A 17,607-nucleotide genomic window follows, 5' to 3' on the forward strand; every position below is an offset into this window, starting at 1 on the left:
TATACCATGAGAAGAATGATGTCACCGGAGCTGTTTACATATCTTATGACTCACTGTTTTAGATAGATCCGTCAAAAGGGTAGCAGCTTCGATTTTACCTTAGCCACTATGACGGTGCACTTTCCTCTCGGACTCGCAGCTCTTCTGCTGACAACAGATGAATCAGGAATTCTCCGCCGGAGTCAAACTTTCACAGATAATTTGCTCCGTTGATTATCTATCAGGACGGCCCACTTCTTATAAACAGATGGCGAGGTGAGACGTAAGGAGTTGGAGTTGAGGCAAAAGGCAGGTGAGTGTGGCAGCGCTCTCGCGTCGTTTTTCTCTCTCTCTCTCTCTCTCTCTCTCTCTCTCTCTCTCTCTCTCTCTCTCTCTCTCTCTCTCTCTCTCCCCCCCCCCCTCACAGTTTATGCCTCATTCATACTTAGACTATCGGGACATGCGCACGAGCTGCGGCAGTGAACGGGTGAGTATAGCAGCGCGCTAGTTCTGCTCTCTCTGTCTCTCTCTCCCCCTCTCCCCTCCTCTCTCTCTCTGTCTCTCTCTTTCTCTCTCTCTCTCTCTCTCTCTCTCTCTCTCTCTCTCCCTCTCTCTCTCCCCTCTCCCCCCCCCCCTCTCTCTGCCAACTTAACCGTAGGGTCCATTCGCACATTCATGTCCGTAGCAGGAACTGGCAGTGTCAGCGTATATCTATGAGACTCACGCAGCCTGAGACCTTCCGCGAACCGTCGACCTTTATCTTCACTGCGCACGCGCTGTTGGTACCGCCTCACTTGTTTATCTGTCTTGGTTGCAGTATCGCTCAGTCTGTCAGTAGTGCGTGTGGGTTTGTCCTACAAACGACAAGAATGAATTTCAAAACTAGTCTCCGTTTCCAATGTAACGAAACTCTCATGTGAGAAAAGCGTGCATTCGTAATCTTCGCGTTAATTTTTTTGGTTCTGATTGCGGAGTGAGTGTTTTCGACTGAACGTCATTCCGCTGCCAGTATTGTCAGAGCAAGGAGAGCTACTGTAGTGGTTAGCTACCTGATGTTAGTGCCACAGACTTCATGTTGTGTTCAGTTTAGTCACTTGATTGTTTCGTTTTTACTCTCACAACAAACTTAACGATGTCAAATGTGCCGATTGACAAATAGAGCAGAATTTTAAACAAAATTTATTTGTGTGGCTATAAGTTTGTAGTTGACTGGGTGTTATTTATCTTAACTCTTTTATGGAGTAGAAGAAACAGCCTCAGTGTGTACTTGATATTTTGCTGGAGTTTGTGAGACATGTTATTTGCAAGGGTAGATTTAACAAGTGTATATCTCACCCTCACTCTGTACCAAATTTAGATTCACTACAAAGTAGTACAGATCGTATTCCCCCTTGTACTGACGTATTGACAACTAATTAACTGTATTTTTAACATTTCTGATGTTTAAATCTTGCTTGGTTTTTAAAGAACCCGGTCATCTGCAGGAGATGTATTTAATGCTTTTAATAACTGATTAAAACATGTTACGTTTGTGGATCTTAACACCCTATCTAAATGCATGACTGGTTTATTCGTTATTGAGATGGCTGACACTGCCACTAATTCTATATGCAGCCATTAAAGAGTTTTCCGCATTTCGCTGTCTACGTAGTGTTGCACTCAAGAAAGTGATATTTAAAATAACGCCAGTCACGCCACGCGTCCAGGCGCGTATTTCGGAACTCGTGTTTTCGAGCGACGGCGTTCCGTTTCCTGGCAAGCGAATGTGAATTAGAGATCGGGGTATGGTGAAGACCACTCAGGGACGGGTGTGCGGTAATAAGCCAGGCTCGTTTCCTCCGTTCCGTCCTGTGCGGATTGCGCTGCGCTCTTAAGCTCTGCAATTCATATATGACGCGGTTTACAGTGATGGCTGGTCCAAGTGCTCCACAGGAAAGCAATAGGAACGTTCTCCTCTTTCTTCTTCTTCTTCCTCTTCCTCTTCCACAATTGAACTGTTTAGGTATTTACCTGCAATGATACTGATCTTTTCCTCTGGATTGCTTGAATTCTCCCCTTGTCTTTTGTATATAAGGCTTTCAGAGATAATCTTTGGATACTCATTCTGTTAATGTGTTCATTCCATTCTGTTCTCCCTGTATTTATCTTAGTTCCTAATATATAAATGTTCAATTCATTCCTAATTTCTCCACTGTATCTAGTATCATATTCATATGTAAGGTCATATCATACATATCATACACAAAATATTCTAATATTGATATAAATTATTAATTTATTGTAATATTAAACAAAAAGAATAGTGGATCCGTTTGTATCACTCCTTCAAAAACTTTTGGAATAAGAAACCCCAATTCGTAGAGCCAAAACAAGAACAACAGGAGAATATGGTGGTGTATTTAGAACTACGGAGAGAATTTCCGTCTCCGTTCTAGTCCCTTGCTCGCAATTTTCATATCATCAGCCAGGCAATACAATCGCAAAAAAGGAAACGGTGGCTTCGCAAAAAACTTTTTCGAAAGCGTCTTGTTCATTTTGTACACTGCAGGTACAAAACTGCCAGCAGAAGAAAAAGACTGAAAAAAATCGCAACACCAACAAATAATTTAAAATGGTTCAAATGGCTCTAAGCTCTATGGTACTTAACATCTGTGGTCATCAGTCCCCTAAACTTAGAACTACTTCAACCTAACTACCCTAAAGACATCACACACATCTATGCCCGAGGCGGGATTCGCACCTGGGACCGTAGCAGCCTAGAACCGCTCGACTACAGTGGCCGGCAAATAATTTGCGCAGTATAATAAAATATCGGGAATGAATTTGTCTAGGTATCATATTTAAGTAAGTAACATTGCAAGATTACAGACAAGACACAAGCCATTGCAAATTTGTAATGCGCGATAACTAAGGTGAAGTCACTAATGCCATTAAAGCAGAGTTATGAAACACTTTTTTCCGGAACTCCTTCACCAAAGAAGACGAAGTAAATATTCCTGAATTCCAATCAAGCACAACTGCCAAAATGAGAAACATAGAAATAGATATCCTCTGTACAACGAAGCAGCTTAAATCACTTAATAAAGGCAAGGCCTCCAGTCCAGATTGTATACCAGTCAGGTTCCTCTCAGAGTATTTAGCAGTTATACACAACCATTCGCTCACAGAAAAATCCGCACCTAAAGAGTAGAAAATTGCTCAAGTCACACCATTACCCAAAAAGGAAAGTAGGAGTAACCCGCTGAATTACAGGCCTATATCACTAACGTCGATTTGCAGTAGGGTTTTAGAACATATACCGTATTCGAACATTATGAAGTACCTCGAAGAAAACGATTCATTGACATATAGTCAGCACGGATTCAGAAAATATCGTTCTTGTGAAACACAACTAGCTCTTTATACTCAGGAAGCAATAAGTGCTATCGACAGGGCATGTCAATTGATTCCATATTTTTAGATTTCCAGAAGGGTTTCGACACCGTTCCTCACAAGCGTCTTCTAACCAAACTGCGTGCCTACGGCGTATCGCCTCAGTTCTGCGACTGGATTCGTGGTTTCCTGTCAGAAAGGTCACAGTTCGTAGGCATAGACGGAAAGTCATCGAGTAAAACAGAAGTAATATCCGGCGTTCCCTAAGGAAGTGTTGTGGGCCCTTTATTGTTCCTGATCTATATTAACGACATAGGAGACAATCTGATTAGCCGTCTTAGATTGTTTGCAGATGATGCTGTCATTTACCGTGTTGTAAAACCATCAGATGATCAAAACGACTTGCAAAATGATTTAGATTACATATCTGTGTATTGTGAGAAGTGGCAATTGACCCTGAATAAAGAAAAGTGCGAAGTTATTCACATTAGTACTAAAAGAAATCAGCTAAATTTCGATTACGCGATAAGTCACACAAATCTGAGGGCTGTAAATTCCACTAAATACTTAGGGATTACAATTACAAATAACCTAAATTGGAACGATCACATAGATAATTTTGTGGGTAGAGAAAACCAAAGACCGCAATTCATTTGCAGAACACTTAGAAGGTGCAACAGGTCTACTAAAGAGACTGCTTACACAACGCTTGTCCGCCCTATTCCGGAGTATTGCTGCACGGTGTGGACTGATGGATGACATCGAAAAAGTACAAAGAAGGGCAGCTCGTTTTGCATTATCGCGAAATAGTGGAGATAGTGCCACAGACACGATATGTCAATTGGAGTGGCAATCATTAAAACAAAATCGTTTTCCGCTGCGACGGGATCTTCTCATGAAATTTCAATCACCAATTTTCTCCTCCAATCGTGAAAAAATTCTGTTGCCACCGACCTACAAAGGGAGAAATGATCATCACGATAAAATAAGAGAAATCAGGGCTGGCACAGAAAAATTTAAGTGCGAGTTTTTCCCGCGTGCCGTTCGAGAGTGGAACGGTAGAGAGACAGCATGAAGGTCGTTCATTGAACCCTCTGCCAGACACTTTATTGTCAATAGCAGAGTAATCAGGAAGATGTAGATGTAGATGGTACATTAATAACTGGTGTAATCGCTGGAATATTGAATGCAAGCTTACAAATGTGCATACATTGTGTTGTAAGGGTGTTCGATGTCAGTTTGTGGGATGGAGTTCGATGCCTTCCGTACTTAGTCAGGCAATACAGGGGCGGTTAATGCTATTTGTGGATGACGCTGGAGTTGACATCCGATGATGTCCCATATGTGCTTCATTGGAGACAGATATGGTGATGGAACAGGCCAAGGCAACATATCGACACTCTGTAGAGCATATTGGGTTACAACAGCGGTATGCAGGCGAGAATTATCGTGTTTGAAAATACCCCCGACAATGGCTTTTTTGAATGGCTGCACAACAGGGCGAATAGCCAGATTTACATATGTACGCCACAGAACGTCTTGCTTGGAGCTGTCCTTGAAGTAACCGAGCTGTAACAGTTTATTGCGTCACTTTTGTACCAACTGTTGCTCGGAATGCTGCGGCAGATGCAGTACGATGCGCCAAAGTCATATGCCGAGTACGAGCGTCTTCCCTCTTGGAAGTGCCACATGGCCATCTGTAGACCAGTGTCCTTGCGACAGTACATTCTCGTGATCACCACTGCCAGCAGTAGTATACAGTGGCCATTTTCCTGCAAAGTCTTTCTGGAATATCGCAGAAGGAACATCCCGCTTCTCGTAGCTGTATTACACGACGTCGTTAGAATTCCGTGACGTGTTGATAATGCGTCTTTGTCACCATAAAGACATTCTTGACTAAGAAACTTCCTGGCAAATTAAAACTGTGTGCCGGACCGAGACTCGAACTGGGGACCTTTGACTTTCGTGGACAAGTGCTCTACCAGTCGCACTTGCCCGCACACAGGTTTATTCTGCCAGGAAGTTTCATATCAGTGCACACTCTGCTGCAGAGTGAAACTCTCATTCTGGATTCATGACTAACATCAACTCACCACGCCCAATGTCAGACATAGTGTATGAAAAGTAAACCTGGTTTCCATCCGCATAGTGGCATTACTAGCGCCACTGTTATGCGACCGACAGTAAATATAAATGTACAAGGCGTGTTTTTTAAGTAAGTACCGTTTTGGCACACCGCGGCCGCAGCGCTGCGGTCGGCGTTCTGCGCATGCGCGCTGGGTACCTACATCTGTTGTATACGCACTGACGCCATTACAGTCTGATTCTTCTTTGTTTACGTCGTGTACTCAGTGTTTAAGATGCCTCCGATAATCGTGAGTCCCGCCGACTGCGAAATACGAGCTGTTATTAGATTTCTTAGTGCTAAAGGCCTAAAAGCGATCGATATTCATCGTGAGATCTGAGCAGTTTACAGAGAAAACATTATAAGTGATGGAATGCTAAGAAAGTGGGTGAGAGCATTTAAAGATGGCTGCACAAATATGCATGATGAACAACATAGTGGGCGGCCTTCGGTGGTTAATGAAAGTTTGCTGCAGGAAGTGGACAATAAGGTGAGAGAAAACAGACGCTTTACGATTTTCCCCTTGGAGGATGACTTTCCTAATGTTTCTTGTAGTGTTTTGTATGGGAGTGTGACCGAGCACTTGAATTACTGAAAATTGGGCACACGTTGGGTACCAAAAATGTTGACAGATGCGTACAAAACCAAACGTTTAGACAGTGCATTGACTTTTCTTGAGCGGTACCACGACAGTGATGATTTCGTAAGCCAAATTGTTACGGGCGATGAAACATGGGTGGCCTACGTCACACCAGAATAAAAGCAACAGTCCATGGAATGGCAGCATTCAGATTCACCCAGAAAAGTGAAGTTTAAGGAAACAATTTCTGTCCGGAAAATCATATGCACTGTTTTTTGGGAGAAAAAACGAGTATTGCTTGTGGAATTTCTGCCTCGTAATGAGACAGTCAATGTAGCAGCTTACTGTAAGACATTGCACAATCTGCGCCGTTCAATTCAGAACAAAAGACGTGGCAAGTTGAGCAAGGGTATCGTTTTGCTGCAAAACAAAGCCCGTCCGCATGTGGCGAATCAGACCAAAGATCTCATAGAATCTTTTCGATGGGAAACTGTAGATCATCCTCCGTACAGCCCCGATCTCCTAGTGACTACCATCTGTTCCCGCACTTCAAGAAACATCTGGGCAGTCAGTGTCTTCAAGACGATGACTAAGTCAAAACAGTAGTGGTGCAGTGGTTAACAAGTCAGGCGGCAGACTTCTATGAGAAGGTTATTCAAAAACTGGTACAACGTTACGACAAGTGCCTCAGTATTGACGGAAAATATGTAGAAAAGTAGATTAAGGTACAGGCTTGCATGCAAAAATAAAATTATTGAGATATCATAGCACGTATTTTTTAAATTTCAAAACGGTACTTACTTAAAAAACACGCCTTTTACATCATCTATCACATGCAGAAACACCCCTACCAACTTTCCTTTATGTCGCACAGCTCGTTCTTGGTGCTGCGATTTTTTATTAATATAGTTTACATATTGAAAGTGCACATCCCACAGCATGATTTTTGCAGAGAACTTAAATACAAACTTAGTGACATTCTAGCTGACACATTTGTATTTTTGAGAACGGCGCATCTCGAATTAATGGTGCTGACAAAACTTAGGTTGAAGAAAATTATGCAAGGGGTATGTGCTGGAAACGAGCGACATATATGATGAAGTGCTTCAAGCCGGGTCAGGAGAAAGCGACTGCATTCGTCTACGTTAGCTGCTTTTTACAGCGCCAGTGGCAAATTTTTCTGAAGACTGCCAGTCCGAAACGTCATACTCTGTTTTTAAATAATGTGAGAACACGACGACATTCCTGTATAAACGCTCTGATTCCTCTCCGAGTCAAAAGAGGGCAAAACCTCAGTGTTTTGTCACTCACCTTCATCATCTTGGCCGGCCGGAGTGGCCAAGCAGTTCTAGGCGCTACAGGCTGGAACCGCGCTACCGCTACGTTTGCAGGTTCGAATCCTGCCTCGGGCATGGATGTGTGTGACGTCCTTCGGTTAGTTAGGTTTAAGTAGTTCTAAATTCTAGGGGACTGATGACCTGAGAAGTTAAGTTCCATAGTGCTCAGAGCCATTTTTTGTTTTTCTTCGTCTCCGCCAGAAGCGACTGACTACGAACAATGCTTTGAATAACAATTTATACCTTACTACCTGCGTGTTCAGTTATTTTCATGGACTACGCCAGCAACTAACCTGTGCCAGTTATTAATGCTAAACACTCAGATATTATTACGTCGTTGATCTCTAATGAAATACCACTTTTTTCATTAAAATTTTAGAGCGGAGTTGTTGGTCGTTCGAAAGTCCACGACCCTGCTCTGCTAATACAGGAGCAGATGAAGCAGCGAAGCAACAAGGACGCCCTCTTGTTAGCCTACCTCCATGCCATTCGAATTAAAATCTAATTTACCTTAAAACTTGGTTCCTTGAGGACATGTTCAGCATAAATGTTAAACAACGTCTGAGTAAGTCTACGGCTTATGCTCAGTCCCCTACTAATTTTACTGCCTGCAACTGGTCGCTATTGAATTTCAGTGGTTGAATTCCGTCAAAACTTCTTTCTTTTCTTATAGATTCTCCTCAGCTATTCAATCAAAAACATTCTTAAAAAATGATGAACGGAACTAAATTTCGAGAGACCTTTATCTCATCATCAGGTAGTAAAACTTAGCTCATGAGATTAAAACGTTAGACTGCCAAAACAATTCCATTAATCACAAAATGAAATGGAATAAAAGAACTTTGGGCTATCGGGATTACTAAAGAATGAGACAGAGCCCATCGGCTCAATGACGTCTGAAGTTACCAGGATGATGTATCGCACAGATTTAACAGCAAAGACAAATGTTGAGAAACAAACGAATGCGCTATAGAGAAAACAGATGGTAAACATATATCACGTATATCCGTATTTCGAACATAAAGTTATCTAGTTTTTCACTAGTATACCATTCTTCAGTTGAGCTACGTAGGTCAACCGAACAATAGGATACTAGGACCCGAAGAAGTGACATATCTATTGTTCGGTTGACCTACGTAGCTCAACTGAAGAATGGTATACTAGTGCAAAAAAGAAAGAGAAAACAGGGGCAGAAGTAATGTTAGTATGGACTAACTCAGTTTTCAAATATGAGTTGAGTACCGATCTTCTGTTGATCTATATAGCTTAACTACAGTACGGGATACAAATTAAACGTATGTCAACGTGTCGCCTTTGCTAACAATAGTTTCCTGTTTTTCAGCTGACTTAAGCACCTGTAAAATTTGTCTCCCATACTTTAGTTGACCTATGTCTTTCGCTTCCGTCAGTATTAGCATCTTAATCCGCCGGTGGTACTAGTACTAGCGAAGGCGAAAACACCGAAATACTGTACGTAAAATTTGAATCCCATATTTCAGCTTACCTATATAGCCTAGGTCAGCTCAAGTACGGGATACAAATTTTTCGCATGTCGGTCTTTTCGCCTTCGATATTACTAGTATCAGCTGAAAAATGTCGTAGTAATACTAGTGCTGTGAAGGCGAAAAACAGCAAGAGTTGTAAAATTTGTACACTGTACTGCAGTTAAGATAGATACATCCATATCTACGAAGGAAAATCAGAAAGTAAAAATTCTCCAGAACGACAAATAATTCTTCCCAAATCTCTAAAACTCACGAAGAATGAAAATTAGTACCGAGTGAATTGGAACGAAGAAATAATACAAGAGACAAAAATCATACACAACGGCTAGCACTGCCTTTTAAAAACACATTCAATTATTTCAATTAACAATAATGACGCCCCGACACAGAAGATAACCGATTTAGTATGTATGACTCGAAAATAAAGACATTAATATCTATGAATAAACTATGGCGTCATTGATCAAAACCGACGGGTTCCATCCCATCTTCAGTAGACACAGACTACGTATCTTCGTCTTACACTAAAATCGTCGTCCGTCAGAGGCTGTCCCGAGTCACACCGCACACTGCAACAGATAGGATCCCGCTGATCTGCTGTGGTCTTCCATAGACCCAAGCTGACACTTCTCAAGAGATCCGGAGGTTTTTGTGAACTAACATGTTCGTGGTATGATAGGGTATGCGTAGCTGTTGGCTCAACCACAATGCTGTTCTATATGTCGCCCACATTTTCCTCATTACCCAAGCGAGCGGTCGTCAGTTTATAGTTGCTTCTTCAAAGAGGGTTTGCAAATTTATAATTATGTACACGCCTTAAAAGAAAACTACACAGGCGTTAAGAAATCGTCTTTCCGTTCTCATTAGCTAGTCCCACAAAATTCTGCAAAGATTTTTAAACCACAGGCTGTTAAAACAGCGTTACAGGCAAAGGATCTACGAGGGGCGTTTGAAAAATTCGTGCAGAAATAAAAACTACTTACGTGTGTTGGGGTAAACCTTTTTTATTTTTCGACATAGTCTCCTTTTAGACTTACACACTTCGTCCAACGCTGTTCTAATTTGTTGATCCCTTCCGAATAATAGGAATTGTCCAAGTCTGCAAAATAGCTATTAGTTGTTGCAATCATCTCCTCGTTTGAATAAAATCTTTGTCCCGGCAGCCATTTCTTCAAATTGGAGAACAAACAGTAGTCTGAGGGAGCCAAGTCTGGAGAATAGGGGGAATGTGAAACAAGTTGGAATCCTACTTCCATTACAACTGCTGAGCTGTGTCCTGGTACATTGTCGTGATGGAAAAGGACATTTTTGCAGTCCAATAGCCGGAGTTTATTTTGCATCTCGGTTTTCAAACGGGGCAATAAGGATGAATAATACGCACCTGTAACAGTTTTACCCTTTTCCAGGTAGTCAATGGGGATTATCCATTGCGAATCCCGAAAGACAGTCGTTATAACCTTTCCGGCCGAAGGACTGGTTTTCGCCTTCTGTGGTGCAGATTCTCCCTTGGTAACCCGTTGCTTAGATTGTTGTTTGGTCTCAGGAGTATAGTAATGTATCCATGTTTCATACACAGTGACGAAACGACGCCTAAAGTCCTGCGGATTCTTCCTGAACAGCTACAAACCATCCTTGCAACTCTTCTAACGATTCCGTTTTTGGTCAAGTGTGAGTAATCGCAGAACCAATCTTGCTGATAGCTTTCTCATGTCCAAATTTTTATGCAAAATATTAAGTACCCGTTCATTCGAGATGCCCACAGCACTAGCAATCTCACGCACCTTAACTCTTCTGTCATCCATCACCATGTCATGGATTTTATCAATGATTTCTGGAATTGTAACATCCCCAGGGCGTCCAGAACGTTCAGCATCACTTGTGCCCATACGGCCACTCCAAAAATTTTGAAACCACTTATAAACTGTTCTAATCGAAGCTGCAGAGTCACTGCAATGTTTAGCAAGCTTCTCTATAGTCTCTTGAGGCGTTTTGCCTTTCATAATGTTTAATCACCACACGAAATTCTTCTTCGTCCTTTTTTGACAATCACTCGACTTCCTTGATTCACACGAATGTCAAACACAAATAAATAGACCAATATGGCTGAAACTTGGTGTGCGTTCTTTCCAAAGATGCTACTAACTAAACATGACCTCGATACGCGCCGGTGGTGCCATCTCTCGCACTTTGCACGGATTTTTCAAACGCCCCTCGTAGTTAGTATAAAATGAAACATGTCGTCGGTAAAAAGATAAATAAGTTCGAACGATTGGAATTTTATAAAACTGAGTGCACATCCTATGGTGAAAACTGTATCGTCCAGTCACATTAATGTGATCGCCATCTACGTTCGACGTTAGCATGCAGTAGCCACTCACAGATAGCAGGTGGCAGCTCTGGCAGCGGAGTGTGTATAAAGAATTACGGCGGGGCGCGTAAACAATTGGGGATGTTGTCGTGCCACCGAGGTTAAAGCACTTCGTGCATGGCAAAATGGCGCTATCCAAAACCGGCGCCGAGGCAACCACGCCTATGTGTAGTTAGTTTTTCCTCGACGCGGTGGCATCTACCAGCAGGACAATGTAACGTCCCACACAGCTCGCTATGTATGTACGTAGTTCGCAGAGCACCTGGTTGAGTTTATCGCACTCCCACAGTTTCCAATCTCATCGGACGTAAACCCAATAGGAATCCTGTGGGACAACCTTGATCGCACTGTTTGCGCCCTGTATACTCAATCGAGAAAATTAGCGCAGGTGTTCACGACATTGGAGTCAGCATAGCTCCATATCTTCCTGCCTATTCAGGCTTTTGACAGATGGTCACGTTAATGTGATTGGACAGTGTGTATTGGACAGACGGCAAGAGCATTTTCGGTCACATACATGGCACATAAAGGAGCATTCAGACTGGGTAATTATGACAAATAAGCTGTTGCGAATCCTGTATACGAAACAGGCCTACCTCATAAAGGGAAGGGGAGAAGAAGACTTGGAAACAGAGGAAACTCTCTCCGCTGGAAGAAACATGGCAGTGTACTGAATGCGTAATTTAATGGCAACGAAATGAGATTTCTCAACGCCTTCGCGGTATTATTTTAAGACAGGTACATAATTATGGCCGACCCTAGGAAAGATCAGACTTCGGAGAAATGTACAAATACGCGAGGCAATACTATTTCTACGACTTTGCAGACTTAGAGTAAGCTTTTGATAATGTTAAGGGGAATTTTTTATTTGAAATTCTAAAGGTATCTGGGGCAAGATGCAGGGAGCGAAAGGCTATTCACAACTTGTATAGGAAACAGACGGTTATTATGAGAGTCGAGGGGCATGAAAGGCATGCAGTGGTAGACAAAGGAGTGCAATAGGGTTTTAGCCTATCCCCTATATTATTCAATCTAAACATTGAGCAAGCAGTAAAGTAAACCAAATAAAAATTTGGGGTTGTAATTAAAGTTCAGGGAGAAGAGATAAAAGAAACCTTAAGGTTTGCCACTGTTATTGTAATTCTCTGAGGGACAGCTACGTACTTGGCACAGCAGTTGTAGGGAGCGCACATTGTCTTGAAAGTAAGATATAAGATGAATATTAAGCGAAACAAGAATAACGGAATGTAGTCGAATTAAATCAGACGATGCTGAGGGAATAAGATTAGGAAACAAGACATTTAAAGTAGGAGATGAGTTTTGTTATTTGGGCAGCAAAATTATTGCTGATGGCCGAAGTAGAGAGGATACAAAATGTAGACTGGCAATTAGAAGAAAAGCGTTTCCGAAGAACGAAATTGGTTAACATCGAGTACAGACTTAAGCGTTCTGAAATCTTTTATGAAGGTCTTTGTCCGAAGCGTAGCTATGTGTAGAAGTGAAACAAGGACAGTAAAGAGTTTTGTCAAGAAGAGAATAGAAGAATTTCAAATGTGGTGATACAGAACAATGCTGAAGATTACATGGGTAGATCACGTAAATGATGAGGAGATACTGTACAGAACTGGAGAGACAAGAAATTTGTGGCACAGCTTGACTAAAAGGAGGGTTCGGTTGATAGGATACATTCTGAGTCACCAATGGATGACTAATTTAGTATAGGAGGGAAGTTTCAATGGTTAAAATTGTTGTGGGAGACCAAGAGATGAATAGAGAAGGCAGATTCAGAAGGCTGTAGTTGCAGCTGTTATTCGGAGATGAAGAGGCTCGCGTAGGATAGAGTAGCATGGAGAGCTGCATGTAAACAGTCTTCGGACTGAAGACCACAACAACAACAGCAACAACAACATAATTGTAAACTTGCAATACCTCTTTGATGAGGAAAACGTAGGCCACCTATAGAACAGCATTTTGGTTGAGTTAATAACTGCGTTCACGTTGTATCATCGTGAGTTCGCAACAATTACCCGGACCCCTGCAAAAGCGTCAACTTGACATTCTTGGGGCACATAGCAATCAGTAAGATAAGGCCTCGGTGCGAGATGACACGACCAGAGGCAGAAGTCGTAGATCTTAATGTAAGACGAGAACATACAGTCAAGTATATTTTCATTCCATTTTATCTTGTGAACGTCGCAACTGCGTTGGAAGACTTTTTAGCATTGCCTCTCCGAAACACGTTGCTGTGTTGAGTGTAGGAGAAAAATTAAGGTTGAACGCTATCAGTTATTACTGTCAGATCATAACAACAGTTACCTCAAATCCGTAATGGATAATTTTAAATTACAGAATATAAGTATCGTAGCTAAACTCCATTCGACCTTACGTTGTTTGTTCCAGTATAAAAGCATTGTCTGTACAACTTCATTATTTTCCAAAATATGGAAAAGTTAGGGGCGTAAAAGGAGGGACGTACGTGACAGCTTCAAAGACATTCAGATCAAAACTTCTCGACGTATTCGTGCTTTTTTTACTTGTTAGTATTACTGCCCATGTCACGTAATATAATGCAGCCACCAAAGAAATTTTATCCCCTCAGTAAAACTTTTTTAGGTATTTCCCTGTATGCATTTCAGCTGTATGATGTTATATGTTGTTTACTATGGCTGGCGAATAGTGTGGATTTTGGGAAAAGGATCAGGGACTCCAGCATATAAATTGCAAGACGCAGGTGTGCTAGAAGAGCTCACTGCATTGGGCGTTGGGGAAATACGTTTAAGTCGTAAATAAGGCCGAGTATGTGAAAATATTTTGATTTAAATGTCTCTGAAGCTGCCAAGTAGCCCGAAAAGCTAGTTAACTTCTTTTATATCCCTAACTGCGCAGTAGATATTCGCCTTTTCCTGTGCTCTGATAGGAACATTTTTCATTCTGGTTTCCAACTTTTACTCTACTATAACGTTGAAATTAGAACGCCATATCGGTATAGGTTTTTTTATTATCTTTCAAAACAGTTTGCTTATATCGTGGCAGCCGATATAGCTTTGACGAAACTATCTTGATGCCAGCTTATGCCACCTCCGGTTCGTCGCTCAAAGCTTGATCAATATCCTATAACATACCTAGAGAAAGATAGATGTTCTATTGGCTATTAAAATGGCCGATGTTCTGGACTAAACCAAAAACTTTTCACCTCACGTTCCTAGGTCTAATAACAACCGAGCACAAAGAGTCCTCTCCCCTTCGATTCTGTACGCTGTAGCAATAAGGTGACTTCCACTTGTATCCTAACTCTTTTCCCAATAATCTTTGCATTAACTTCACATGCTGCATTTATATACGCAGCATATACCTCTGCCCCACAATCGCAGGATTCATTAACTGTTTCAGGTACCGTGGCATTTCGAAAGACCATATACTTCTTGGTCTGAAAGATGGTGATAATGATGATTTCTTTTTCAACTGCAGCCAAAGCTTCCTTCACACAAAACACCACTGGCCTAAATGGCTACAAACAACAACTCAATTTCCTTACGCACCTACGAGTACTATCACTGCACGCATAAAGTGGCAAACATCATCGGCTACAGACTGTAAACATCGCACATAAAATGAGGTGCTAATAATGACACTGGAAAGTTCCTTTCTGGTGGTGATAGTTATTTTACAGGCTAGAAAAAGGACGATGCAATGCGAAGGAAGAACGAGATGTTACAAGGTAGCAGGGAGACGTCACAATCATTTCAGTTATATCCTGTTCTGTTTCAGAGTCTTCAGCATGGCTTTCTACGCAGAGTCGTGGCTCACAGAGCTGTTGGTAGCCCTGTCGCTGGTAGTGGCGGCTGCGTACGTGTGGTTCTCCCACTCGTTCAAGTACTGGAAGAAGAAGGGAGCGCCCTATCTGGAACCGCAGTTCCCCTTTGGTAACGTCTACAAAAGTTTTGTGGGCAAGCTCTCAATGCCATTGGATATAGTTGACGCCTACTGGCAACTGAAAGGTATGACTAAATATTATTTAAATGACCACTCGAAGAGATAGTGTCATATTTACTTTTGATAAAATTCCATCTTAGACTAGATATTTGTTATACGTCTTTATTGAGAATCCATTTTTTCGGAGACAATTTATTTTTTTCTATAACATCAACTGAGATAAATGTGTTTGATTCAACAAGATTCTAACACCTTTTTCTCTCAGCAAACTATACATATCGCTAGTTTACATCACTGATAGCCCCAGCGTTACCATCAGGTTTCAAATGGAACCATAGCGCTGGACTATGCGCTCTCGACGCAGTGGCAAGTCACTTTGCACACCATGCAGATGAGTAGGAGATTCCAGGTCTGCCTTCAAGACAAATCCTTCACCGGAATCTGCAGCCACACCGTGAATGTTTTCTTCCAATCTGACGATTTCCACTCTGAACAGCCAGTGGAACACTCCAGATGTAGAGATTGTTGGCATGGCGTGCCCATAGAGATTGCGTACATCCAAGTAGAGAATGTAACATATCATCAGATGGCCTGTACTCCTACTCGCTGGTTTGTGGGTTATTCACCATGGTGTGCCTATATACACATTGGCAGAGTCCCCCGTGAATCCCACATTCGAAGAAGAGCAGTACGTCAATATCAGTCAAGACTTCGACTTTCACATTTGCTCTCCTTAACATTGGGTCCATGTAAAAGACCTGGCATTGTGTAATTCCCTCTAAGGAGTCGTACGACGATACATGCTGCCACTTACAGTACGTTCCGTACTATGAAGATTTATGAGAGACACCAGGGTCATCTTCACAGTGCGTCACAGGACCTAGCGGAGCATCCGAAGTCAGCGTAAAAGATGAAGGGGCATCGCTTAAATTGTAAGAACTTCTTATCCTCTGTAGCCATTCCCACATTTACCAGTACCTGGCTCGAACAGTCATTCAGGTGCCTTCCTAGATACTAACTCTTGGTAAAAGAGTTGAGGCACCTATGGCAAGAATGCCGAGCACCATCGTGGTTTGATAACTAGTGGGAAAATAGGTGGGACAGGTTTTTGATCCAGACATAGCGTTCCTACCTGCCATTGGTGAACAGTAACAGATGTACGTGTTTGGAGTGCTGACCAGCTAATTTTGAAAAGTAGAAGGAACTACTATATGCAATCAAAATTTAATTTACTTTCTGTACTGTGCTTTCACACATGTTCAAATAAATTTCTCATTCCAAGACATAAAAAATGGCTCCACATACACCAGGTATGATTAGAGAAATCGTGCTCCCAGGAATGCGAAACAGGTACATCGGGGACCTGTATGAGTCTCCTACAAAGTTAGTATTTCGGAATTACACTTTTTTAAAATGTATGTTTCGTGCATATAAATAAAAAGTGAAACTTCCTGGCAGATTAAAACTGTGTGCCGGACCGAGACTCGAACTCGGGACCTTCGCCTTTCGCGGGCAAGTGCTCTACCTTGCTAGTTCTGCAAGGTTCGCAGGAGAGCTTCTGTTAAGTTTGGACAGTAGGAGACGACGTACTGGCAGAAGTAAAGCTGTGAGGACGGGACGTGAGTCGTGCTTGGGTAGCTCAGTTGGTAGAGCACTTGCCCGCGAAAAGAAAAAGGTTCCGAGTTCGAGTCTCGGTCCGGCACACAGTTTTAATCTGCCAGGAAGTTTCATATCAGCGCACACTCCGCTGCAGAGTGAAAATCTCAGGGTTCCCGGGTTCGATTCCCGGCGGGGTCAGGGATTTTCTCTGCCTCGTGATGGCTGGGTGTTGTGTGCTGTCCTTAGGTTAGTTAGGTTTAAGTAGTTCTAAGTTCTAGGGGACTGATGACCATAGATGTTAAGTCCAATAGTGCTCAGAGCCATTTTTTTTTTTTTTTGAAAATCTCATTCTGGAAAATAAAAAGTGCTGTTCAATTCGTAGCTCACCTGCAGCGATAAATCGTTGCGTGCCAAGTAATCGAATCTTAGCTGAAATAGCAGTGTGAAATGTTGGGTCCTGTTTTGAAATGACGTCTCGTATCTATGTTAGCAAACACTTCACATCGTTTGTAGAGATTCCACAAAGGTTTTCGAAGCTTTCCATGTCCTCAATACTCTGTCCTTGCAACAGGTTATTGCAAGTTACATATTGTGGTCTTCTCAGTATCCAGTCCCTAACCCAAATACTTCTCGTTTTCTTTTTCGCAATTATTATACCTGAGTATATCTAAGCAGCCTGCTCGTCATTTTACTTGTTCCCGCACTCACATTAAAAACACATGTTACAGAAGTATCTTGCTCATTTCTTTCGAGTGCTGTGAAATCGCAGCAGCAAGTGGCTCGTAGTAACTTGCAGCGATGACTTATGC

At 42.1% G+C, this 17,607-nt stretch overlaps 1 protein-coding gene across 2 annotated transcripts in view; it reads left to right on the forward strand.

Moving 5' to 3' along the window:
• The first annotated feature begins 245 nt into the window (after window positions 1–245).
• The window catches only part of LOC126272645 (cytochrome P450 6k1-like), a 68,707-nt gene continuing 51,345 nt past the window's right edge, over window positions 246–17,607 (forward strand). The window contains exons 1-2 of one of the 2 annotated variants that reach the window (XM_049975636.1): window positions 246–292; window positions 15,035–15,264. In XM_049975636.1, coding sequence (XP_049831593.1) covers window positions 15,045–15,264 — 220 coding nt within the window. In that variant the 5' untranslated portion in view covers window positions 246–292; window positions 15,035–15,044. Of the gene's footprint in view, window positions 293–416; window positions 467–15,034; window positions 15,265–17,607 lie in introns of those variants that run through there. The other variant, XM_049975638.1, reaches the window with a different exon arrangement.

The sequence above is a fragment of the Schistocerca gregaria genome, chromosome 5 (genome assembly GCF_023897955.1).
Source record: "Schistocerca gregaria isolate iqSchGreg1 chromosome 5, iqSchGreg1.2, whole genome shotgun sequence".
NCBI lineage: Eukaryota > Metazoa > Arthropoda > Insecta > Orthoptera > Acrididae > Schistocerca > Schistocerca gregaria.